The sequence below is a fragment of the Amphiprion ocellaris genome, chromosome 8 (genome assembly GCF_022539595.1).
Source record: "Amphiprion ocellaris isolate individual 3 ecotype Okinawa chromosome 8, ASM2253959v1, whole genome shotgun sequence".
Classification (NCBI taxonomy): Eukaryota; Metazoa; Chordata; class Actinopteri; family Pomacentridae; genus Amphiprion; species Amphiprion ocellaris.
This window is the reverse complement of record NC_072773.1, coordinates 11658396-11685719: the sequence shown is the minus strand read 5'-3', so window position 1 is coordinate 11685719 and position 27324 is coordinate 11658396. Positions and strand designations below refer to the sequence as shown.

Here is a 27324-nt window from a genome sequence, read left to right as displayed (position 1 = left end):
AATGTGCCTTTTGGAGAGAGAGGGGGGTGTTAGGATGTCTTTACGTTTGCTGGTGTTGGGTCACTGTTGTGAGACTAGCAATGCTCCCTTTTCTTGTCTAGAGCGAATGAGTCAAAATGTCCTTTTGGTGTCTTTGAAATCAGCGCCCTGGGGTTTGGTTAGGTCACTCATCAGGCTTAAATTGTGTATGCGGTAGGTGCAAACAGGATCATTTGAGCATGCTCAGAATCCTCCAGCCCACTATGTATTCTTACGGGTCACTGGTTCAGTTGGTGTGGTTAGTCACTAAAGCAGCTTATTGACTTGAATGGCTTAATGATGTTGTTTTTGTACATCTAACAACCTGATGTATTGACCTGAAATCTTGTTGTGATACAGAATTTGTGCTAACAATGTGACCAGGAAATGTTTACTGTTTATTGGAGATTCTTATTTTGCCCTTTAATGTTACTAATATCAACAGGGGGAAATTGTGTTTTGTCAGGTGTTTGATTCTCAGAGAAACTACGACTGTAGAAAAACGAAGTGAATGATTCTGACACTTGGCAGCTTATGTCCCTACAGGGAAAATGCTTCTGTCACACCTCTGTCTGTCACCTTATTTGTTACACAACTTCTCAGATTTTTTTTTACACATTTTCTGATCATCAGAACACATCACCATCATCTGTCTAATTTTTTCTTGTTTTTAAATGGCTGATTATCCCTTCATTACCTTTGTCTTGCCACAAACTGATGCATTATTGTTTGTTGCATATTTTGTTTGCGTGCATTTATGTGTGTGTAGGTGGGGAAGGTAAGGTTGGAAAGGTAGTGGACATTCGTGGTTGGGACACAGAGTCTGGTCGCAGCGTGGCTAGTGTCACCTGGTCTAATGGCACAACCAATGTCTATCGAATGGGCCACAAGGGCAAGGTAGACCTCAAATATGTGTCAGACGGCCAAGGAGGCTTCTATTACAAAGATCACCTACCAAAACTTGGTAAGTCAGACATATTACTGTTTTAAAGTATACGTTTCTTAGACAGACTCTACGTTACTTATTTGCCGGTTCTTCAGTGGAGCACAAAAATGCAGTCTTAGGTGTATGTATGAATAATTTTGGTGTGATCTAGGAATAGACTAAAACCCTCTGAACTCCAAACAGTATCTGGGGGTTTGTGTTACTCCTGTGACATTTTCTCCACTATGGGCTAATTTTTCACTGCAACATAAAGTTTGTATCTCTATGGAAACAAGCACAACCATGGATAGAAGTAAGAGTTGCTCATGGCTTCTCAGTTGTGCTAAATTTTTAGTTCTCTTTTGGATCTGGTGCAAGTAGTTTGTTTTTGGCAAACTTGTAAGTAAAATGATTTTGATAAAATATCACAAATCTAAGCTTAAATTTGACCATTTTTTTTAATTTAAAAAAAAGTCACACATGATAAGTGTAAGGCCTGGCGAAAAATTGAAAATCCAAACATTCTTCTTGTTTTTAAAGTTTCTTGCTCTTACAAATGGTGTAATTTTAGCAATTTTTAAAGACAACAGGATTTTCAAAACCTGCCGACAAGTTTTGGGATTCAGAGGGTTAATCAGAAACCTCTTTAATACAGAAACCTATCATTGGTTTTTATTATTATGAGGCTTAGAAGTATTCTGCATGCAATTTTAGACATTCTATTGATATGATTGTGAATAGAAAATGTAGGCGTGCAGCCTTTAAACCCAGACTAGTGTTGACAACTGTTTTGATAAAACTGGCATTAGTTGGTGCCTGTTTGGTGATGCTGATGCCTGCTCATCCAGGAGAGCATGCAGAGTTGCAGCGCCAGGAGAGTGCTGACGGCCACTCCTTCCAGCAGGGCGACAAGGTCAAATGTCTCTTGGAGGTGGACATCCTGCGACAGATGCAGGAGGGCCACGGAGGGTGGAACCCCAAAATGGCAGAGGTATGAATACCTTTCCCTCTGCCAAAAAGAAGAATAACACAACTCCAGTTAACAATAGACAGCTTTACGTAACTCCCCACTGAGTTCTTTTAGAATGTGAAAGTACAAAGTGTACTTCCTTAGTGTTTTCCAGCGAGTTTGTGCGGTACGCATATGTACTCTTCATGTTTTAGAGAAACATGGCCTCACAGTCAAAACACATTTGCCTCTATAAAACCTGGCATACAGAATATTTATATCAGTGGCTCAGATGGATGTTGCAACAGAGTGAAAGTAAATAGAACATCCAACTCTCAAATCACAGCTGCTAAAGGGAACATTAAGGTCATAGCCATGCAGCAGGAGACCCAGGGTGAACCAGTCTATTTGTGTTTGCAGTACATTTGCCGGATCGGGACTGTGCATAGAATTACTGACCGAGGAGATGTCAGGGTCCAGTACAGCAACAACATCCGCTGGACTTTCCATCCTGGCGCTCTCACCAAGGTACTGAGGTTTCTGACAGAGGATTTTACATAGGGCTCATCCATGTAAGACCCGCCAATCTGACACCAATTCAGACATGATCCACTCAGTTTTTAATAAGGCCATGCAAAATTCATCTTCATATTATGAATATTTCCGAGTTACATGGGGATGTACAAAGGAGTTAAAATTAAAAGCTTTTAATTGTATTGCTTTTTCCACCGTTTTTGAGCCCTTTTAACTGAATTAACACAGGAAATAGACACATGACATTTTCAAGTCTGAAAAACTTTACAGCCACTTTAGGTGCCACAATGTAAGGCCAGAATCTTGTTTTTGTTCAGCACTAGTTTTTCTATACTCATTTTGAGCATCAGTATCATCATAGTTTTAACAACAGAACTGCACCCGTTGAACGTCTTTGACATAGACTAATAGAAACTAGCTTTTGTTCTGTGGATGTGTCAGCTGTTTTCTGGTTATTTACCAGAGAAAAGCTTAAAAAGTACATTTTGGGTGAACTGGCAAGGATTGTATCACCATGTGGGATGGGTGGCTTGCCAAAACAAGTTAGAACATATGAAAGGTCTGTTTTTATTTACCTACATTTTGATACAAGGCTCATCTTATAGTCATGATTCCTTCTCTCAAAACTATGCATTAGTCATATTTTAACCTTGGGAATGTAGCTTATAGCTATGAAATGGAGAAACAGCATTGGTGTCCACATGTTTATTATAATAACATGGACAAATCACTTTGATAAAAATGTACTCAAGGAATATAAAGCCATTTTAATCCCTCCTCAATCATTTTCTCATCTCTGTAGAAATGACAAGTGTTGGATATTAAGATTCATAATGCTGGAAGAAGTAACCTGAATTAAAAGCACAAAATTTCAACCCATCTCTACGTACTGCAAGAACTTGTATCTTGTAAAATATTTTTAGTATGAACCTAAAATTTTGCATGGCTTCATTAAATATACTATAGTTATTATACAACCCCTCCCCCAGCTGATTCAGCTAGTTGTTTTTGTTTTTTTTTTAATCAGTGTCATTTTAGCAGAGTTTATGCTGTAACTCTACAACTCTGTTCATCATTTGTCATTTGCCCTAATTTGCCCTAGGTGAACACTTTTGGAGTTGGCGAACTAGTAAGAGTACTGGAGGACATGGAGAGTGTGAAGAGACTGCAGGCTGGCCATGGAGAGTGGACAGACAGCATGACTCCTGTATGTTCATTTAACCTGTTGATTTTTGGCAGCCTGATAATGCTAACTCAGACTCTACAGGGTATTTTAGCAGTAGTTATGAATGCTCACTTCATGGGCATGTCTAGGATAACTTTGTAAGTTGACTATAACTTGACACCAGACTGAACCTGGAATTTAGACTTAACTTTGAATGACCATTGCTTAAATGTGTACCAGACAAACTGTTAGACGACAGAAACAACATTTTAAATTAAGCAATGTTAACTTGGGTCAAGGATACATGATGACTTCTTTTAAAAGAAAAAAATGAAAGCACAAAATTTTGTACTTGTCATTTATAAGACTTGATGCTGGACTCAATGTGACACTTCACTCAGGATTTCATCACTAGAACTTGAGGCTTACTCACTTATTTTGTCCCACTTCCATATTCTTGCTGACTTCCTGTCTGTGTACGCGATGTTAACTGTGTCACTCGCTAAAAGTAAAGCCTTGATTTGGCAGACATCCTTCTAAATTAAGATCAACCTACTTTGCAAAGATTTAGTGTACATCAGGAGCTAATCAAGTTTAGGGACTTTACCTTGAATGTAGCCTGGTTATTTACCAAACATTAGGTCCTGGAAAATCTGTGAATAGTTCCTGGTTGATTTGTTAATTTCTTGCTTCTTTCTGTAGGTGCTCGGCCAGGCTGGGAAGGTGTTGAAAGTATATGCGGATGGTGACCTACGGGTGGCATTTGGAGGTCAGACATGGACATTCAACCCAGCGTGCCTCTCAGCCCAGCCTGTAGAGGTGGATGCTAACCTCATGACAGCAGAGAACCCCAGCGAATCTGGAAGTAAGGCCTCTGCCGGGACGAAGGGGCTCATCTCTAACGCTGCAGCTCCAACTTTACCTTCTGCTTACATGCAATCTTCTCCCCCTGCCCTCATTCCGGCTCTGTCTCTGCTATGCATGCGTTCCTGTACAGGCTGCAACTATGGCATCAATGACCTCTCTTTTTTCAGCAGTATATGGGCGGCGTTTACTTTTCTCAAAGTGTTTTTCTTTGTAGCATGTCATGATCCTGCATGTTGACAGCACAGTAGATGGTTGTTGTCATGTCAGAAGCTCTCAGCAGTCTCCTAATCATGACGAAATCTACTCTGTTTGTGTTCACCTCAGTGGGTTGACAACAGAGGTGCCTGTGTGTGTGTGTGTGTGTGTGTGTGTGTGTCTGTGTGTGAGACATCAGGTTTCACTGCATGCAGGGACATTTTGACTCATTCCTGAGGTTTTGTTCAGTTCAGCTCTGACAAAGTCATTACCCAGTCTGACTTTAAAATGCTTTTTGGTCACTCGGCAAGGCTTATGTGGTGTTACCATTAGACTGAAAAAGCTAATTCAATTCTTACCTGTTCCCTTTTCACAACTTGACATCACCAACACCTTCTCCATCTGACTCTGTCTCTGTTCAGGTACCGTCATCTCAGTATTGGAGAAGCTGCTGTCTCAGTCCACAGAACAGGACAATCCCAGCCGGCTAGTCATTGAGGCAGCACACGGCAGTGCCAACAAAGTGCGGGAGTTGGTGCAGAAGTATCCTGACAAGGTTAGTGCAGCACTTCTTCTCTTTGCTGCAGTCCTCTGTCTGTTCCAAAAGCTCCTTCCACCAGGGCCTTAAGACCGGGGGTAGGGATTTTAAGGGCGAAATTGATTTACTAAGCCAGAAAAGGTAATGCTATACCCTGTCACTTGCCAGTGTGTCTGATGAAGTTATTAACTCAGTGCTGTTATGCCACAGCACAGCACAAAACAAAGGATAGTTTCTCTTATTGTGTTTATATAATAGTTTTCCAAAAATAAACCAATTACATTAATAGATTCTGTGAAAAACAAACAAAAAAAAACCATCTGAACTCCTTGGTGCAACTAAGAAACCATCAGTGCTGTGACCAACAGTCTTATGAGAAAAAATAAGAAACGCTTCAATTGAACTGCAGTTTATGATTACCCCACAAATATGGAAATAAATTAAAATGTAAGTAGTAAAATATCTGTTGTAGTTGACCAATCATTTTTTCCAGTATCGGTAGCTCTTGTGAATACTTAAAAAATTGCTGCAAATGTTAATTATAAGTTTTTGCAAAACAAACAAAGAAATTCAACTTTTTTTTTTTTTTTTTTTAACATGATGTGTGGTATTATAACTTTCTGTCATACTAAAAGTTATAATATCAACTGCCATACTGCACAAAACACAATTCAGAATTCTTTCTGTGCCCAGCTATGGTTGGGCTGTTGCCATAGCGGTGCAGCATTTTATTGATAAATGAATCCACAATGAGGAAAAATGTGACAGAAGCAAAAAAGACCCAGAAACTACTTAGGGTTGAAAGGGTAAACTATCTGTACTATCTTTACCTTTAAACTGCTCCTATTAAACTGAGATTAGTATATGCCCTATAATGTGGTAGTATATAATGTGTAATATTTTTGTAATGTATTAGAATGAAAATTGATATCTTGTCAACTTGTAAATTTAGTATTTAGTATTGACTTGTTTTGCTGACAACAGTTTTACTCTGCAGTGACGACACTGCTTATTGGGATTATGTGTGCTAAGTGTGAGCTGTACGTGGGTGCTGTCCATGTGCAGATTATTTCCATCCAGTGTACGTTCAGCTCCATTAGTGTCCAGGCTACCATCACATCTGATGAATCTTCAACGTTTGTGTTCCTGGCAGGTGGATATCAAGAACCAGGGCAAGACTGCACTGCAGGTTGCTGCTCACCAAGGCCACATGGAGGTGGTGAAGGCCCTGCTGCAGGCCAACAGCTCAATCGAGGTTAAGGATGAAGACGGCGACACAGCGTTACACTACACTGCCTTTGGGTGAGGACAGACACATACAAAGTTCTCCTGCTCACATATTTATAGGCATCTTAGCGTACATACAAAGGATAAAAGGGTAACACACATAGGGTATGAGTCCACAACCAGTGTAGCTTTACGCTTGTTGGAAAATCTTGTAACTGACAGCTGTACAGTACAGCTTTGGCTCGTGCCTTTCTACGTAATGTGATAATCCTGTTCGCAGAAGTGATTGCATTAAAGTGTTGCTTAATGAGGCAGCTATGTCCTCTCCCCTCATCACATTCACATGTGCTCAGGATGTCTGAATCTGATAAAATCTCTTTAAAGATGAAAATTTGTTATAAATCACTGTTTCACTTCATAACTGCTGCTTGGAATTAGTGGCTTCATGTGTAAACAGAATGACAGTGTTTGAAAAGAATATTTGTGTAAGATGACACGCAGCCCTCTAGCTTTGTGAAGCTCTTAGTAAGTTTGAAGTGTTTTATGTGATGATTTGAATTGATACAATTCACAACAGTTTGGACAATTTTAATTGAAGAAACATTGAGGATTGATTAATTGGTATGCCCTTTTCTGTTTCTTTTTTCTGATCTAGTAATCAGGCAGAGATTGCACGGCTGCTGTTGAGCAAGGGGGCAAATGTTAACCTCCTAAACAACTCCATGTGCACGGCACTCCACATTGCCGTTAACAAAGGGTTCACTGATGTGGTGCGGGTGCTGACCGAACATTCGGCTGATGTCAATCTCCAGGTGAGCATGTGTAGTATGCTTAATCCTACACCCTGAATATTGATTCAAATTTGTTGCCATACAAATCTCAACCCAAGATTTTGCTGTGCCTTCTTTGTGATAATTTTTCCAATAGCTCTCATCAATCCTTAGATTTTATTTTAACTCTATCAACTGGACTAATTGGTTTTCCACTAAAAAATCTAGTGAAATCCAACAACTGCATATACACATTTTTTGAACTGCTTGTGCAACATTACCCATGTAGCGGGTTTTCACACGTTACTGTTTTGTTCTAAATATATGTTCTTTTTTCAATGAAGTAAATGGCTTCAAACCCTTTTCATACGCCCCTGGCATGGTCAGTCAGGAGTGTTTACAAGTTGAGTTTATGACTAAGCATCTAGCCAATGAAAAAGGATCGACTACTGAGTGAGCAGCTGTATAGCCAATGAGTGACAGTTCACTGTCAGTCATTTGCTATATGCATCATAAGCAACTCACACATTGCCCTTTCAAGCAGCTGTGCACAGGCACAAATTCAAACAATTATGGTATTTGACTGTGTCCTTGCTTCATGTCAGCCCTCAGCCTCATTAAGGCAATTTAGTATTTCTTTTAGGGGATTTTTCAGATGATCTAACATGCCTGCAACCGGCCCAGAATTCACTAACTAACGCATTTCTTCTGCTTGAATAGTGTGGTTACTCAGCTAAAAACATGCCAGCCTGGAGTTTGTTTGTGTTTGGCAAATGTGCATTTAGTCTGTTTGTGTGTCTACTGTTTTTCCTTTACCTAAAGAGGCAAAATGATTGAGACCATGTACAAGAAGAAAAGCACTCAGCGAGCGCAGTACTCCGCCAAGGCTGCTCAGTTGTTGTATGACTTCTGACGAATAAGTCCAGATAAGTCACAGCGTTGAATTTGTAGTAGGATCGCAATGTGATCATGTGTGTCAGCATGCAGCTGACGTAGTGTTCACTTGTCATAGTAACAGTGACGCTGTACCGCTATCTTGCAATGATACAAAAATCTTTAACAAATCCGTGGATCCAGACTGTAAGCCACCTCACTGCCACAATCTAATCAATTGGTCCTTGTGTCATTTCTGACCTTCCCTGATAATTTCATCCAAATTTGTTTGTCCGTTTTTGAGTAATGTTGCGAACAGACAGACAGACGGACAAACGTATGCAGATCGTCACGAAACTCCGCCGCGTTCATCGGCAGAGTAATAAGTTTTAGTGACAATGTCATGTTGGGTTTACAGACAAGATGTTTACAAGATGTTGTCTGGAGGATATTAATAGATATTCAGCGGTTAATGATGCTCTTTTTGTAAACAATGTTGCTCTCTACTAAATCACGATACTACTCATTTTGCTGCATGTCCGTTTTTCCACCCTCTCTTTATCAGGATTCATATGGGGACACACCGCTCCATGATGCCATTGCTAAAGACTTCCGAAATATCATTGAGATCCTGGTTGTGGTGCCCAACATTGACTTCACTCAGCAGAACCATAGAGGCTTCAACCTGCTGCACCACGCTGCCCTCAAAGGAAACAAACTGTGAGTAGACATGATAGAAACATATTCAAAGCTTGAATATTGGTTCATGGGCCACATAAAGAAGTGACATCAGGATTCAGGAAGATACTCCTGAACTTAGTGGTAACAAATGTGTTGATAGTATCTTTTTTGAGAGGAAGTAGGCATTTTTTGAGCACCTAATGCAGCTGCGGGTTTCTATCTGTGAATATTTTGTGGAATTTGAAGACTTGCATGTTACGATATTCTTGACCAGCCAGTGACTCAGCTAGTCAGCCATGCAGCTATCACTTTTGAGGTTCCACGTGTGACTTAACAAGATTAGTATTAGTTAATGATAATATTGACAAATTGAGTTTAAAAGGATAATAAAACCAATCTGCACTTGTTTTTAGGGTTTTTTTGGACATAGGTGAAATGGGCTATAGTTTGTGGGGTTCACTTCCCAAATTTAGGTTGCCATCAAGCATGTGTACACCAGTGAAATCCAACTACACAATAGTATATACTTCTAAAAATGTCTAAATAGCAGTCTATGTCATTATTGTCACTTTACTCCTTTTACTCTGCTCATTTGTTTTTAAATGCGCAAATTTAATGTGAGCAGTAGAAATGATGGTAATGGGTGTGTATGTGTGTGGGAATCTTTCCTGTGGGTTCAAATGAGGATTCAGAGGTCAACTCTCAACAGTATCTGTTACAGATAGAGAGCTCATCTCCCACACAGCTTCTGCTGCTGTCAGCAGGCTGGCAGTCAATATGAGACAGTAATGCAACATTTACTTTTACATCCCATCTCCCTATATATACAGATGTGTTTTCCAAATTTTCACAGATTGCATTCAATGTCGTCACTTTTCAGCAATGCAGTTTTGGGATCTATGAGTTGATGAAAAGGACAATCAGTTTGTCTTTCCAGGGAAAGACCAGCATAACACAACACAGCTATGTATTAATTCTTTCCAAAAAAGGCTCCAGCTATTGTATTCCTTACTGAAACCAAGTGTCTACGTGACACCAATAGGAAGCTAGTGAAAGTTCAACTCAGCCATTTTTCTCCACAGCTTGAGGCCAAATATCACAGCTGCCTCACTGACACCTGTCACAAAGGCTCCATTGTCTTCTGTATCGGTTTTAGGCTGGTTGACACTGAAAGTTCTTAATCACAAGCTAAGACTTGACGTGGCACTGACCAGGCAGGGAGTAATGTAGTAGATAGCTGAATGTTCTCGCAGTGATATGGTTTCATCCATGTCTAGCTCCGTTTTTTGTGTGCCAGTGTCCTCCTCTGTCCATGTTGCATCATCAGCTCCCACGCACAATAAGTAGCCTAGAAATATAGAGAAAGTGCAGAAAAAGTGAATGGTCCTGTTTTTTCCTAAGTACTCTGCAATTGTACGTGTTATTCTAGATATCAGTGTAAAATCTGAATGATGTGTGTAAGTGCTATATAGATTAATTTGAATTCATATTTATTGTACCATGACTCGGCTACCCACTACTTAAAATCAATTTTTACAGTTTGTCCATAGATATGATATTCAAACACTGTTTACATTGTTCAACATCAGGGTGTAATGTAATGTTAAATGTATTGTATGCATCACTGCAAGTGACCAGCTTTAATGCCATATATAATATTTTTACGATTATTTTCCACTGCACAGTTGATTCATTGCAGGAAAATGAGTCATAAACCACTTGTAGCAGATGATTCATTGCAATTATTTATGCATAAATCCTTATTTTATTAGGTGAAAATCTACACTGCTTTGTCTCCAGTGCAGTCAAATTCTTGAAACAAGCCAGACTAAGGTGGCTCACTGTGTCAAAATATGAGCAAAATATGAGTGAGATAGAAAGTTTCCTTATATATCTAACTCACCTCTGATGAGTAAATGTTTCCCTCAGTGCACCACGTTCATTTCTTTGCTTTGGGGATTTTACATCCTCATATGAACTTTCCTTCCCAAGTTATATCACAACCATGTCATGGAAACTTGTCCTTAGCTCTTTTTATAGAGGTGCTATGAAAGAAAGGAAGGAAGAATGAAAAACACCATGATCACAGTAAATTTCCTCCCTTAAGCAATGATGCTTCTTTAAATGTGTATCTTATGTAATGTCATGGATAGTATCCTGGAAATGTATATTCGAAGACTGTGACCCCTGTTACTGTCATCAGTAAGGCTTTTATAAGCATACTATAGTGTACTACTATAGTTGGATCTTCTGTGTGCCAAATTCTGATCTCCAAATTTCACCTCCCTGTCACCCACATTTCCTTACCGCTTCAAATCTAGGCCCCTCCCAACTCATTTCATGCAGACCTTGAAAATAAACAAAAAATATATAATCTCCCCACAGCTCCGTACATGAATAAGTGAATAAATGTCATTGAAACAGAGAAAGAAAAAAATTCCTGAACAGCAATAGCTGGGAGAGGAAAAAGAATGGGAGTGTAAGCCACAGTAGACAGTCACTGAACGAATGTCCGATCTGTTCTGGCAAGTGTCATATGTGCAGTTGCAGGAGTTTAGGCTGCCCTCCATTCATTTAGTCTGACATCAGCGGCTGCACCAAAAGTGGAGACACAGGATTTACAGTGTTCAGGATCTACTCGGTTCACCAGTTCATTCATATATCATCAGCAGGTCCACACCACATTCACACACTCCAGTTTCTGTTTGCTTCTTGCTGGAATGCAAATTGTAAGTTACAGTTTGAAGGTACCCAGGCATTAGATCAAGGTGACTATTTAAAAGGGTTTTCTATTTAGTTAAAAAAAGACACACTACCATTCAAAAGTGTGGGGTCACTTAGAAATGTCCTTATTTTGGAAAGAAAAGTATTTTTTTCCAATGAAGATACCATTAAATGAATCAGAAATACAATCTAGACATTGTTAATGTGTTAAATGACTATTCAAGCTGGAAACGGCTGATTTTTAATGGAATATCTCCATAGAGGTACAGAGGAACATTTCCAGCAACCATCACTCCTGTGTTCTAATGCTACATTATGTTAGCTAATGATGTTGAAAGGCTAACTGATGATTAGAAAACCCTTGTGTGATTATGTTAGCACATGAATAAAAGTGTGAGTTTTCATGGAAAACATGAAGTTGTCTGGGTGACCTCAAACTTTTGAACGGTACAGCATGTGGTCAATGTTGTGGTAGTTGACTTTCATTTATAGTTTACTCACCATTTTATCTGCAATTACCACAAGTTAGTGCCGTCGGATTTTTCCCTTCATATGATAAGTTGATGATTGTTTTACATTCTTCAAAACTAAAGACTATCCTTAAGAAATTCCTTTGAGCAACTGTTACCCTCTGTTTTTTTTGTGACAGAAATACAAGAATGTTTTGTTTATTAGACTATTTATTTATTTATTGTGAGCAAATGGGGAAAAGGGGGTAAAGGCCAAGTTCACAAAAAGCCCTGGGAAAGAAAAGAAACAAGGCATATTGCCAGATTTCTTCTAGCGTTTGCTGCTTGATAGAAGAGCTCAATGGCTATGCAGGATGTTTAATGTGTTTACTCTATTTATTAGAAAGGAAAGGCTCCTTGACTTGATTAGTTCTTTTTTCCTGCAGTTCTGCCTCTTTTTTGCTTTTCCCCACACTTTCACTAGATTCCATTTGTTCCTCAGCAGTCCTTTATTTTCTTCAAGCCCTCCTATTTTGCATGCATTTAGACAGTACAGTATAAATTGTCTGGCATAGCAAGATTTCACTCTCAGAGCTAATTGCACATGGAATCAAAATCTTTTATTTTAATTAAGAATGTAAGAACTCGTATATTGTAAATTTCTCCTGCTACTATCATGCTTTGATCAAAAAGCATGTCACAAATAAGTATGGGATGCAGACTCCCAAAAATAACCAAATGATGACTTTAGTCCACAGGAAAGTCATTACCAGAGTGCTTGGAATGCCCTTTGGCTATTGGGTTTGAAGGCATGTTTGTACAAAACTGCCTAAAAACATCAGCTCAAATCTGAATATTCATGAACACACGGGAGTAACGATTATGGAAATAATGTAGACAGTTGGAGGCACAAAGGTGACACAAGTAACACGGCTGCTATCCAGACTGCTTCAGAACTGCGAGGGTGAGCTCGTTAAGCTAGCAAAGGTGGACTGGAGCCAACTTAAATGCAGCAGCTGTACGACCTTCAATAAGTACCTCAACCACACACATGCAGACACACACATTCAGAGCTGCATTGCAGGTACAAATGACCTCTAACATAATGTCTGTCTAACAGCCTTCACGCTTTAAAATACAGAGGCGATCCCAGCCAAATGTGACCGTATATGTACCCAAGAAGCCTGCCTGTGCTCTAACAGGCCAGACCTCAGTAATGCTTTCAAAATGTATTAGACATCTGCTGCTAATGAGCTTGTGAATGTTTTAATGTGTTAGTTATCATAATTAAAGCGGCAGTAAAACTGTCCCCATTACTCTGATACAAAAATAATTGTGAATCAGCCACCAGTATGCAACAGCAATGTTAAATGTCAAAGGAAGCAGGATTTTAAAGCCAGGCATTTGTGTTGGAACATTTTGAAGTTTGAAGAGTTTACAATTTATTTTAAGAGGATGGATTTTTTAAAGTAGCTTATTATTATACATACAGTATACCCATAATATAACCTCTGCAATATGCAATTTGCTATCTAACGGTTTGTTTAAATGCTGTGCAGGGAAGTAGTAACAGCAAAAAGTGAAATGCACATCAACACAAAAGTTAAAAAAAAAAATTGAAACACTAATACTGAAACTAAACACAAAATACTAGTTGCTGGGAGAAGGAGGGATCCACATCAGTGCCATAGATGTTCTTGCTAGGGAGCAGATTTCATAATGAAATAGTCATTTTTTTTCAGTAAATTTTTCCGTCAGTGATTTACTCAAGTGCTCCTTATCACATGAACTGCTTAATTATTGGCTCTGTTTTGTTGCATAATAATTAGCTTTTTGCTGCTCAGTAGGTTATGACTTGTAATCTGGTCGTGCTTTATAAGCTATAAATGTCCCCTTGCCGTGCAGTGCCCAGTCTGCTTCATTGTGGTGGTTTGCTCTTTGCAAAACAGAAACCAGCATCATCTGCCTACATGTGCAGCTCCAGTAGAGGTAGCATTAACATGGGCCTAACATCCATAGAAAGTTTGGTTGACATCACAGTGAAGCCTCCATGGTGACATGCCAGCTTCCTGGGTGCTCACTAAGGCTGTCAGCTTCAATTTCACACGTCATAAAGCAGACTCAGCTACAGAGCAGAGGGCGACTCTACAGTGCTGCCCAGCCTTGTACCGCAGCATCAGCCAGCAGCATGAAACACAGAGAAGTTCTAATAGCCTTACCTCACTGACTGTGGCCCAAATGCAGCTAAATAGTTCTCTTTTGTCAACCTTCCCATTCAAGGAAACATTCTCTAATCTTGCCAAAGTAAATTGCCTGGGAGGATGGTTAAAATCTGTGACCTTGAGAAAACTGAGCACTGATGTCCTATTGAGCTGTGAGGTGCTGATTGTGGCGCTTGTGATACTCTGACAAGGCTTCTTGTCAGAATGGCTTGTTGACAGCTCTACAACAGCTGCCTCACTGTCTCCGTTCAGGTCACAGTCTATACTTGTGCATGGTATCCAGTCTGCAGTGGTGTTGTGGAGTCTCTATCACAGTTTGGTCTGGTTCATGTATGTAGCAACAGGTTTAACCAAGATACAGTTATGAAGTTACCCTTTTTAATACTAAAAATTGGCCAAAAATAAAGATTATTTAGAATTACAAGACGTGGAAGTTTTTTTTTCTGATACTATCCATGTTCAGCAGCAGCCTGTCATTTTTTAAAATGTTTGATATGGTTACAAAATTCTGGGCCAACTGTTACAGATGTAACTTTTCTTCATTTAAGCTATGAGCCATAAGGAGTGCTGTAGCTAATAGAATCTTGTGTTGTTTGTCCTGGTGGCAGGGCCACAGAAAAGATCCTTGCCCGAGCACGGCAGCTCGTGGATGTGAAAAAAGAGGATGGCTTCTCCGCATTGCATCTGGCTGCTCTTAACAACCACAGAGATGTTGCTGAGATCCTCATTAAGGAGGTGAGCTAAGAAAAGAAGCAAATCAGAATCCTTTAAAATGATTTTCATTTGTCTTTTCTTTACTTCCGCAGCATAGGATGCGAGCACCATTTTGTGCATTTAAATAAACATTTACTTGTAGCTTTGAATTTTCTGTGCCGCTTTCTCAAAAGCGAAATATATTGTTTCCCTACCTTCCCTACTACAGGGGCGCTGCGATATCAACATCCGCAACAACCGCAACCAGACACCGTTGCAGCTGGCTGTGACACAGGGCCACACTGATCTGGTGCAGCTGCTGGTGGCCGAGGGGGCCGATGTCAACATGGAAGATGAGGACGGTGACACAGCCATGCATGTGGCTCTCCTCCGCCCACAGCTGGCCAACGTTGTGCTCAACCCCTCTGTGGGAACCAGCAGCACCGAGGAAAGCAGTGAAGGATGTTCTTCCACATCGCTCTACTGCAGGGTGAGAACTGTCAGCGAGGCTGATAGGGAGGTGGTGGGATGTTAAACTTGTCACACAGTTTTCAATTTAAATCAATTGTTTTTACTTTTAAGGAGAAGCCATTCGTTAGATGACATATAGTTGGTGTGTCAGTACTAACTTTTCTTTTTTGAGAGTTGTTACCTGGCATGATTTCTGCTCCACTCATACTGGCAGGAGGTTGGGGTTATAATAGGACTGAAGCTGTTTGGATTACTGTTGAATTCTTGGAATTGTTGGGACTGAATGCACTGAAAAGATAGACAACTCAAATGACAAAAGACATGATGAAATAATGGCTAAATGAAAACTAGCTAGAGGATTAATAAGGCCTGAAGAGAGATTTTAACAAAGACTGAAAAACATTCTAAGAAAAGTAAATATGGTAAATGGATACCCAAACATAGTAAATTTACTCTGAAGCTGGGCAGACAGATAGGGTCTTTAGGAGGTAAATACAGGCTCACAGTAAATAAAGACTGACCAAGAACATAGTAAGGACTAAAGACAGAATGGTAAACAACACGTGAAGCAGTGAATGTGAGGGTATTTGCTCATAGTCTTTAGAGTTCATTTAGGGTAAGGGAATTAATTGACTTTACCGGGTGAACTCCAGGATGAAAGGTAAGAGTAGGTGAAAGGAGTGAGTGAGGTGTCACAGCTTTAATGAGAGTGTCTACTGAGGACAAAGGACTTCAGTTTATCATGTAAACGGGGCCAAAGATCAGGGTGAACTAAGGAAAGTAATTTTTAGATTTTTAGTTTTAGAGCAGTGCAGTGACACTGAGTGTGTATAAAGCAGGGGTTATGTCTGCAGTGTACAGCTTTTCTGAGAAAAATATAAAGATTAAAAAACAAATTGTATACAGTTGAAGTGCTGCTCGACTTTGAACAGTTACTCTCAACATTTAGGATTTATTTCCTTGAAAATGAATGTCAGACAGCTTTAAAAGAAAGTACTGGCAAGAGACTGAAGTAATGGTCCAATGAAGGGAGAGAGGACATGCTGAAGAGCAGGGATGTGAAGATGGCCCACTTAGTGTAGCAATATATATTTGGCAAAGATGGAGCTCTTGTTAGGATGTCTGTGATAAATTTAGGAGTATGGTGTAAACACGCCACGTCATTTTTCCCCAGAGGATGTCTTAATCATGGTGTTGAAAGCCTGAATAAGACTACGCTCTGTTAATCCAAGGAATCTGAAAGAAGTCATGTGGTATTATTCATTCTCAGAAGGGATAATAGGGGGATTTAAAGATAACTGTAAATGGTGTAAGTTAAGATATTTTTTCTCAACTGACCCACTTCACTCTTAAAGCAGCCACTTAGTTCTAATGTGACAGATATATATGTGAGCTCTGGAACATTCACCTTTATTCCTTTAAACATGGTACTCAATAAGTCCATTTTGGTTCTATAATGCAAGGTTCGTGGAAACGTTGGCCAAATCAGAGTGAAATTAATGCTATTTATTGAATTTTCTCTGTGATAAATACCAATAAAACTATTGACTATTCATTGTATAGTCTGTGTTCTATTAGCTACAATAACAGCTAATAGAACAAGACAGTGTAAAACCATCTTGGCAGCAAGGCAAGATCAAGCAAAAAAACATATCAATACACTTTCTGCATCACTAGCTGTATGAATGTAGGTTTTTGTGGCAACACAACACATACAGTTTACCTTCTGTAACTGCACAGCTTTATTCCATGGCATAACTGAAAGGGTAGTGCTTTTTACAGCCAATGTAAATCCCTAACCCTGAACTGAACCTCGTTCGGAGAAAGTTAACTGCAGAATAAATTACCATGGAGATCTAGCGGGTTAAAAGAAATCCACTTTTGTGACATTGGAATCTCTGGCTTTAAGCTTAGCAGACATAGCTGACCCATTAATCTAGCTTTGTATTACACCGCTGAGGTGACTGTAGTCCAGCTTTTCGCTCTTGTTTTATCACTGTTTTTGGTTTTCACCTGCTGTTGTGACCTGCTTCACTACGTTCACCAGGTAGTTGCTACCTTTTTCTATTCTAGCATTTTATCAGAGCTGAAAATATCTGCCTCCTGGTGCTGAACAATGCTGAAGACCACAGGATGACACTATTTGAAACAAGTCACAGTGCAAGTCAACCAAAACAATGATCTCAAAGACTTCATGTCTTCCAGCTCTGTAAACCTAGGAGGAAATATAGAGATTGACAGTGGATTCATCCCAACAAGTAACACCTCTACCATTGTCATCTACTTCATTATCAAAGAACATACTGACTGAAGCAGCTTTAAACACCCACTGAAGGAATTGCTCACCTGGTGTTAATGCTGTAATTGTACCCACCTGGTGATGAGGTTGAGAACATTACTGTCACAATGTGTCATTGAATGTCCTTTTTGCTTTTTGGAGAGCCTTTCCAGTGCAAGTACTGCTTTTAGTATTTCTCATTAAGTGACCTTGACTCATTTCCTTGTGCAGCGTTTTTTTTTTAACAAGCCCTTTAAAAACTGTTCCATCACCTGGTGTTGATATCATTAGACCAATGAAGAATGTCCTTTCCAGTCTGCATAACCACAAACACTGCAGCTCCGCTCAGCATCCTGGACACCTGCCAAAACACACACACGCGCGCGCACGCACACACACACACACACACACACACACACACACACACACACACACACACACACACACACACACACACACACACACACACACACACACACACACACACACAGAGCCATGAAGGTGGCTAGACTTAAGTGCTCAGGGCCGTTTTGGTCACTGTCAGCAGATGAGTTATTCGGGGAGTTTCTCCGTGCTGATTAGATGTAGGTTGATGTATCAGCCTTAGCTGAATTGCACTGGATTTACTTCAATTACCTTTGCATTGCTCAAATTCAACTGTGTCCGTCACTCAGTCTGTAAAGCATTCTTAGCTTCCAACACCTGAGTGTTATTGAGAATATGTTAGTAGATTAGCTAAAGAATCATGTTTGTTTTAACTAAGGTTACTCCTCTGTTTTTCCATGTTCTGCATCCCCTCCTTATGTGTACCCACAGCTGAACTCTTCGGGTCTTCTGGGGAGTACCGAACTGAATGTTGGCACAGCTATTGCCTGTTTTCTAGCACACGAAGGGGCTGACATCAACTACGCCAACCACAAGGGCAAGAGTCCTCTGGACTTGGTGGCAGACAGCACCATGGTGCAGCTCATCAAAAGCTTTTCAGAGAAGCACAGGTAGTTGTCTATGACAATAGGCTTAAAATTTATAAAGCCGTTGGACAAAATTGTTAAGCCTGTTACACTAATGAACCAAAAAGAAAACAGGTGAAACCATGCTTACACTGTTTTGTTTAAAAGTGCCAGTGCCTTTTGTGTAAATGAACTGGGAGTTAAAAGATGAACAGAAATCATTTGTTAAGGAAAAAGTTTTGGTGTGTGTGAGACGTATCCAATTTTTGGTATTGTGTGTTTGTCTTGTCAGGTTGCAGCGTCTGCAGGCCATCACATGTGGTCAGGGCCTGAGCAGTGCCAACCTGCGGCGAGTCCACACGACGCCCAACACCATGACCAACCTGGTTCTTCCCACACCACCCGGGCCCAGCGAATGCCTCATCTGCTCCGAGCTAGCTCTGCTGGTTCTCTTCTGCCCCTGCCAGCACAGCGTGGCCTGTGAAGGTGGGTGGAGATGAGATGGGGTTGTGATTGTTTGAAGGGAGGGTGGAGTCATGGAGATGTTGGCAGCAAAGGACCCCACTGTTGGGAACTGATAGGCTGATAATTGATCTGTAAGAAAATCTGTGATCTGTGCAATAGAAAAACTTGTAAAGAAAGTGTAAATACAGACTATTCAGATGCACACAGTGGTTTTAGGGTGACTGCTGGCCATATTTCAGAAATCATGAAATATTTATTTTTAAGTTAGTCTAAGGCAGCTTAGCCTTACTCAATAGACATATAAATGTTTAAACTTTTGTCACTAGGCTATACATGATTTTATTAAAAACTCTCCACAATTAAACTGTTCAATTTTCTGGAATGTCCCATAAGGTTAGGCACACATTGTAGATCGGACCCAAAAAAAATGTTTTGAGTCATGTTTGAAGTGATCCGTTTGTGTCAAGCACATTTTCAGAAGGTTGAAGATATCTTTCAGAATAAATCTCATACAGGCAGTTTTTTTTTTTTTTTTTTAAATGTTTATTTCGAATAAGTAAAACAATACAAAGGTCCACAACAAAAAGAAACAACAACAAAAATAATAATAGTAATAAAAAAACAGAACAAAGCAAAACAATATAAACAAAAGAACATTGACATAACTGTCTTATTCGAAAAGGAGTAGGAGAAGCCGTGGCTTGTCAAGTCCCACCCCTTTCAACAAAATAGCAAAGTCCAAAAAAGAAAAAAAAATAGGATTCTTGAGGAAAATACATGTCTGAGTCCCACTAAAGTGCTGAACAGAATATGAATAATGCAAAGAAACAAGATCTTTTAGCACTGTTTGACATTCATCTTTTCTTTAATTAAATAAGGTGTGAAGGGAGAAAAAAGAAAAAAAAATCATATTTCCTCATTTATGTACTTTTCAATGATATATTTTTTGTACTTTTTTTAAAATTAGTATATGTTCCTACATTGCTTGTTTGACTTTACAGTTCATCAGTTAAAAGCTTTTCCATTTGAGGTTGCCAATTATGTGGAAATTCCAGATAAAAGAGTTGGTGTGAACCCTCTGAACAAGCCGTTTTTGGGTGCTTTTTGCCCCTGTCGCATTTTTACTCACTGTGGCCTTATTTTTCAATTCAATTCAGTTTTATTTATATAGCTCAAATTCACAACATATGTCATCTCACAGCGCTTAGCATAGTGAGGAACAGACCATGCGAATTATAAACACTGCAATATAAAGTCCTGCACCTCTCCGTTAACAGCACAACCATAGATAGAAGCAGAGGGAACTTGTCACATGTATAGTTTGACCCAGATGTGATGCTATAAATGCTAAAAAAAAAAAAAGTTTTTGAATTTGTTTCTTTAAAAAAGGCTTGTAATTGACATGCAGACCATTTTCCCAAGTGCCCATTGGTCTTACCAGTACTCCAAAAAATGAGCGTAGTCCATCTCTCAGTTCCTCAGTCATGTGACTGTTGGTCACAGCAGATTTTTAAATTTTTTATGGTTTTATTTTTGGCAATTTTTTAAATGGAAATGTACAATGAAGTGATTTTGATGAAATATCACGATTTTAAACTTATATTTGATTAAGTTTTCTGACAGAATGACACATCACCAATGACTCAAACACTGTTGAGCATCAGACAAGTTTAAAGTCTGTAAAATCTGTTGCTTTGATAAAGGGCTAAATTTTGGTGATCTTTAAGATAACATGCCAGCTGGCAGGCTTTTGGGTTCAGGAAGAAATAGTTACAGTTACATGGAATTTGTTCTATAGGTATATTTTTTGTGTGTTTGTTTTGTCCTTGTATATCTTGGCTAATGTGAACTGATCTTGTCTAAATAGAATGTGCCCATCGCATGAAGAAATGCATCAAATGCCAGGTCACAATCACCAAGAAAATTAGGCAAGGTAAGAAGAATCCTCTTATTCCTGTTGTCTGGGATGTGTTCATAAAGTAAGGATATAATGGACCATTTTCAGACAAAACACAACTGGAAACAAAAACACTACTTCTCTCTATATATTTCTGTTGGAGCCATCAGGTTTCTTGTGTGCTGCTTTTATTCAGTGCTAAAGATGGGCATGAAAGTGACTTAAGCTTTTATGTTCTGGTTTGTTTGTTTTTAAATAGAGAAAACAGTTTTGTCTTTATTATTTGCATGTACTGTTTTAATTGTTTACTGTATGCATCTTTTTCAGCCATTTTTAAAATAAGAAATCTGTCCCACAATTTAATCAGTTGTTCCTTGTATCATTTCCGATGGATAAGTCCCGATAAGTCTGAAGTGGTTGTTTTCTAGTAGGTTCACAATCATGTGATTGTCAGCAGGCAGCTGACATAGTGTTCCCTTGCTGTCATAGTTACAGTGACGCCGTGCCGCTGTCTCGCAATGATACAGAAATATTAAGCAAATCTGTCTATCCAGACTATAAGCCACATCAATGCCAAAATCTAATGAAGTGGTTCCTTGTGTCATTTCTGACCTTCTCTAAAAATTTCATCCAAATCCGTTTTTCTGTTTTTGAGTAATATTGTGCACAGACGGATTCACGTATGCCGATCGTCGCATAACTCCGCTACGTTACTTCGCGGAGTAATTAGGATTTCAGTCTGTCAGGACGAGCTGTTGCCTTAATGTTTATTTTTGAGATGTGTTGGTGAAATAGTCAGAAATCTTGACTCATGCTATATCCATATTCAGCTGCTATAGTGTACAGCCTTATCATCTTAGCAGCACAGTGAAACAGCAGTGCAGTCTCGTGTTGCACGAGGTTGCACAGCTTGCGTATAACTGACTTGACTAAAACTGACTTGTGCTGATCACCTCTCTCCACAGACCAAACGGAGGTGGACTGCAGCCCTGGCACTGAGAACTCAGAACAGCACAACCTGCTGGAGCAGCTGCAGTCTCGCTACCGCCAGATGGAGGAGCGAATCACCTGCCCCATCTGCATCGACAACCACATCAAGCTGGTCTTCCAGTGTGGACACGCCTCCTGCATCGACTGCAGCGCTGCACTCAAGACCTGCCCGATCTGCCGGCAGACCATCCGCGAGCGGATCCAGCTATTTGTCTGAGCTCCTCTCAGCTCTAAACCACCCAAAGAGAATAGTGGAGGGAGCTGAAGAGAACCTGGCATGGGCACAGGAGAGGAGCAGCTGTTCTATTGTACCCCAGTGACCTATATCAGGCAGTCACATTGTCTTACACCCACCACCTGTGATTGAATAGTCACTCAGCCCATAGGTTGCTTTACTAGAAGATGCTGTGTTACATCACTGAGAGTTCACTATTTGTTACATTTTAGGTAGTTTTCCTCTCAAGGAGTGCAGGCAGGAACATGTCAATCACTTTAATTTTATTTTCAGCACCAGAACTGACGCTTAGCTGAACCTGACAGTAATCAGACAGGGCTAAGTTGTGAGATGATGCTACCACTTGGTATGCTACTCTAATTGGTAAGCTGGGAGTAAAAGGTCCCCACCTTCACTCTCCCACCTCTTGTAATCTGTCCAGTCTTTGCTGCTTTAAGTGGATGTCTGTTACCCATCATCCTCTCTGGCTTTCTGGCCTCTTCTGTTTACAAGGCTGCACAGAAATCAGTTCTCTTCTTGCTCTTCAGCCTGTGCTGTGAATTATGTTTGCTCTCATTTGTATCAATCTCTTAATAATCAGTGTTAGTCTTTGCAGAGGGAGTTGGTATAACTAAAGGCTCTCTATATAGTCCCCAACCACCTGTCTGTATGCAAGGAGAAATACACACTATATATGCATGAATATATGCATATTGTAAAGCTGAAAATGACTGTGTTGTCATGGGTGATTTGTTGTTGTTGTTTTATTTCTCTCTGGTTACATTTGTGGTTTTTGATGTACCTCAGAGTACAGCTTTTTATTTATGTGTGAAAGGTGGTATTACTTATTAATGTCTTTTTTAATTTGGTGTTTGTTTGGCAAAAAAAAATATTTTGTTTCTACTGACGTTCACCCCAAGCCTATGTCCTCTACTCAGGGTATCAAATCATTGGAAGCACTTGGGATATCCATAAAGGGTTTAAGAGCCCCCCAGACATGCACACACCATTATAGAGCAACAAATAGTTTTATTGGAGGGTCACTGAAAGAAAAGGTTATTAATAACCAGTCATAAAGTTGCAGTGGAAATACTCATTTCACTTTATTGACCTTCAAAATGTCCTTCTCATTAGTGAAATGAATGTTTGCAGAGGAGGTTCTGCAAAAAAAAGTCATCAACTTCCAAAATACACAAAGTTCTCAAAGCCTCCCAGAAGCATCAGAATGCTTCATTTCTGTGTTTCATTTTTAAACAGATAGAATCAATTTGGTCCACCTGTTTGTGTTTTTCATCTGACTGGTGTAAAAACCCCAGTGAGCTATTCCCACTTCAAAGGTGGATATTCATGTTGTGTTACCTACCCACCAGCTGTATTGTAAGATATAGAATTCAGAAAGGCAAAAACATGACATTGCTGTGTTGCGTCTGTAGTTCCACATCTGCTGTCCTAGTCTAGTCATTTCAGAAGAAACTCCTCCCTTTCTCCTCTGGAGTTCTGGATTGTACATCATCTTCATTCTTTCTTATGTTTTGGTGTGTTTTCTTGAAGGGCTTATGCATATGAAAAAAAATTGTATCTATTTTATTCTTAATTTAATTTTTATTTTCTATACTAAACTTCCAGAGACAGGAGTGTTTTTTTGTCTTCATTAGATCCCAAAGTTTGGGAGAGCCAATGTTAAAGATGTACATTTGAATGTTGAATGTTGGGAGGGGGGGAATGTATCCTGTCTCCCTCTGCCTTTTTTTATGTGTAAAGAAAAAAAGATGTAAGTGAAGGAGCTGGAGAAACCCACCACGAGGTTTACTTCAAGGAAAGAACTTTTTCGTCAGTGCCAAATCGCATGAGGCTGTGCATGGGCATGCACGCCCAAAATTACCTAGACGCACTATGCTAAACCCCTCCAAGCTCAAGTGAGGGTTCAATTATTCCAGCAGTGTGAAGTAAACTAAAAGCAAACTTTATATTTTGTTTAGTTCAGAATCAGAAGTATTATCTCAGCACACTCAGTTACTGGTATTAGCAATTGAGCTAATGGTGTTAGCTGTCTAGCTTTAGCAGTAGTGCTTTGAAACTCCTCATATTCTCAATGAAAGGTGGTTGCACACTTCCAAAATATTGTCAGTCCCATATGATTTGGAGCTTTTTACAGGTGTATATATGTATATATACATACATATATATGCATAGTGAGACATTATCAACCAAGGGACAAGTTTCTTACAGAAATTTCAGCATTTTAAGGTTTGTCCACCGGTGTTCTCAGTGGACGCCTTCATAGGCAAAGGCAATAATATTTTAGAAAAATGGGGAAGATATTTTAGTTTAGATTTTTGTTTTTTTTCTACCCCGTTAAGGAGGTGACTGTGAGGGTGGGAAACAATTTATGTATAATACTATTAGAGCAGAAAATGTTACTATTGGTGTTTGTACAGTTCAGCTCTTGGAGTTCTGATGATGTTGGCCTTACTGTCCATTCCTCCTCTGTTGATGTTTTTTCAGTTGTATTCTGTACAAAAATATTTTGCAATAAATATGGAACTGTTTTCTAAGGACTAGGTGGAGCTATTTTGTGCTTTAATTTTTTTTCTCACAATGTTCTGGGGTTGTTTTAAAAATTCCCTCAAGAAATGTCTGTAAATATTTTTCATCTAAGAAATGATTTTTGACTGTTTTACTGGACACAAGTTTTTAAAAAAATCACAAAATTTGCTACCGTAGCCAACATTATGTGTTAGCTAACGTTAGCCACTAAAGGCTGCTGGTCATGGAGACATGTCTACGAGATACCGTTTTAGTGTACTTTTACAAAATTTTGTGTTCAACAGAAGTGAGTACGGCCCTGTACAATATGATTTAAATGTCAGATTAATCGAGGTTTTAACAATTTCCAATAATGACACCACTTAAAAGTTGAACAGTAGAGTATTTTCTTTTATGTAAAATTAAAAGTTTGTAGTTACTATATCAGAATACAGGGACCACAGTAGGAACTCTGCAGCTGAAGTCAGCACACCTGTTTATGACATTCGTCTTTTTTTTCAATACTATATATGTTCACCTTTATTTTTTTAGGACAATCAATCCTTCTCAGCATTGAAGGTAACACATTTTAGCAGAGATATTCTGTTGTTCTTCTGCAGAGACTATTTTTTGTCAGCTGCTCTTTGCTGTGGAGGGATTGTGCTGTTGAAGCTTTCTCTTTAAAATGCCCCAAAGGAGTTCCATTGCATTCAATTCATGCAACATACTCGGTCAGGTCATAGTTTCCACTTCGGACGTTCTTGTCTGAGCCAAACAAATTTATCTTGAGCATCATCTGACCAAATAATGTGTTCTCAGCATTCATAAGGCTTCTTTTCATGTTTTTTCATGCTCAATCTCGCAGTTTTGTCATGAACAGCAGGCAGATGTTTGTCTTGAAAAGCCTCCATAGAAGTTGATGTTATGAACGGTCCTCACTGTCTGAGCTGTCACAGATAATATAATTTTCACTGATAACCCCTATGCCAAATCTGAAGAACAAATACCACTCTGTCCATAGCATCATATTAGGAGGACGACCATGCAGCTCTGATTAGTGGTACTATGGCTGCTTCTATACCTCTTGGTTACTGCTGCGATTGTGTTTTGACTGACATTTATTTCATTGCAAGCTCATCTTACTATGCCCTTTTCAACACTTTTGAAGTCCCACAATCATATTTTTCAGTTCCTCTGGGAATTGTTTTACATGTGCTAGAATCCACAGGTCACAGGTGTTTATAGATCATTTAATAACCATGTTCATGCAGTTAGGCTGATTGAAAATCACAGATGTACCGAGTTTAATTTTAGTGATCACAGGATTTCTAAGTTCTGTGTCAGTAATCACAGGTGTATTCACATCTGTTGCACTGAGTTTCTACTTTGGGGCTTGTATTTTCAGTGTAGTCTTCCTAAGATATTTGTTTTTGATTGTTCATAAGAGGAAATACTTGACTTTGAAAATATGCATTCATAGAGAGGTGCTACAATTTTGAATCATTTGATATTTTAGTGATATTGCACAGGGATGGACTCACTTCTGTTACAAACCCATAACTAATTAAGTCTAACAGTTAATACTGTGATTATTACTGCTAGATGTTGATGTAATTCAAACTCTTTTAGTCCCTTTTTTGTGACTGCAGTTTAGGAGAAAAAAGAAAATGATAAATTAATGAAGAGCACTGACAGCTGGATCGAAATCATTTTAAATATTTGAAGATTTTATTCAATGTTGGACATTTCTTGACCTGACCCTCACAGATGCATACCCCACTTGAAATCCTTCTCAGTTCCAGCAAACAGCAGGTGAGCAGGTTGAGTTTGCTGTAGCCTATTTAGTTACACTGTATCTGAGCAGCATCTTCAGTTAAACGCTGCCGTGTGCTACATCTTAGTCCTAATTGTCTTACGGCTCAGATGTCGCTGGCACATGACACAGCACTTTAGCAGCGATGTCCTCTCTGAAGACATACACTTACTTACACATTATATCTGTTGGCTGAAATTAGATTGAAAGCCTGCTGTCACAGTCATATAGTAATCTGGATGCAAGGACAAGTGGTGGTAAAATAGAATGGACCAATATTGTCTTCTATGTTCACATTTATTCAATTTGTAGATAAAGCATTAGGGTGGGTCCTTTGAATGACAGATGACGTACATGAAAGGCTCCTTAGTGGGTATAAATTCTCCAGCAGAGAATAAATATATAGTGAAAAATTAAGACTTGCCATTACAAAATGCTACAGCAATGATGAAAGATGACATCATAGAAATAGAAATCACATTAGATATTCTAGATAATGAATACATTAAAATAAGTTTAGAATATCTTTGATCTGTTTTTACCTGATTTTCAACATTTGCAGCTAGATGTTCATATGATTTTGTTCACCCCTTGTGAGTTCTACGAGCTGAGCTACTGTGGACAGGACAGGGTGAGAGCACCATCTAGTGGCACATGCAGCTTCCTCCTATTGTGGGCTATGCTGATTATTAGACCAGTAAACCACATTCTGTCACAATACACAAGTAATTGATGGAGCTCATCGCGTTGGATAAAACACACACAAACACAGACCCACACAATATGATTGATATCTACTTCATTTTCTTTAGTGGACTGTATGTGGAGCTGAAAGTCAGATGTAAATGATAATTGCCTCCTTGTTTACCCCCATGTGAGCTGAGGCTGCC

The 27324-nt window shown here is 39.3% G+C and overlaps 1 protein-coding gene across 5 annotated transcripts in view; it reads left to right on the top strand.

The window, feature by feature from the left end:
- mib2 (MIB E3 ubiquitin protein ligase 2) overlaps positions 1–24653 on the top strand; it is a 50558-nt gene extending 25905 nt beyond the window's left edge. For all 5 annotated transcript variants that reach the window (XM_023264515.3, XM_035945578.2, XM_023264516.3 and 2 more), the window contains 15 exons: positions 788–982; positions 1792–1934; positions 2313–2420; positions 3529–3633; positions 4294–4456; positions 5076–5209; positions 6345–6493; positions 7074–7230; positions 8627–8781; positions 14746–14872; positions 15060–15320; positions 18396–18574; positions 18822–19015; positions 20862–20927; positions 21857–24653. In XM_023264515.3, the coding sequence (XP_023120283.1) occupies positions 788–982; positions 1792–1934; positions 2313–2420; positions 3529–3633; positions 4294–4456; positions 5076–5209; positions 6345–6493; positions 7074–7230; positions 8627–8781; positions 14746–14872; positions 15060–15320; positions 18396–18574; positions 18822–19015; positions 20862–20927; positions 21857–22098 (2378 nt within the window). In that variant the 3' untranslated portion in view covers positions 22099–24653. The remainder of the gene's footprint in view (positions 1–787; positions 983–1791; positions 1935–2312; positions 2421–3528; positions 3634–4293; positions 4457–5075; positions 5210–6344; positions 6494–7073; positions 7231–8626; positions 8782–14745; positions 14873–15059; positions 15321–18395; positions 18575–18821; positions 19016–20861; positions 20928–21856) is intronic.
- The last annotated feature ends 2671 nt before the right edge of the window (positions 24654–27324 follow it).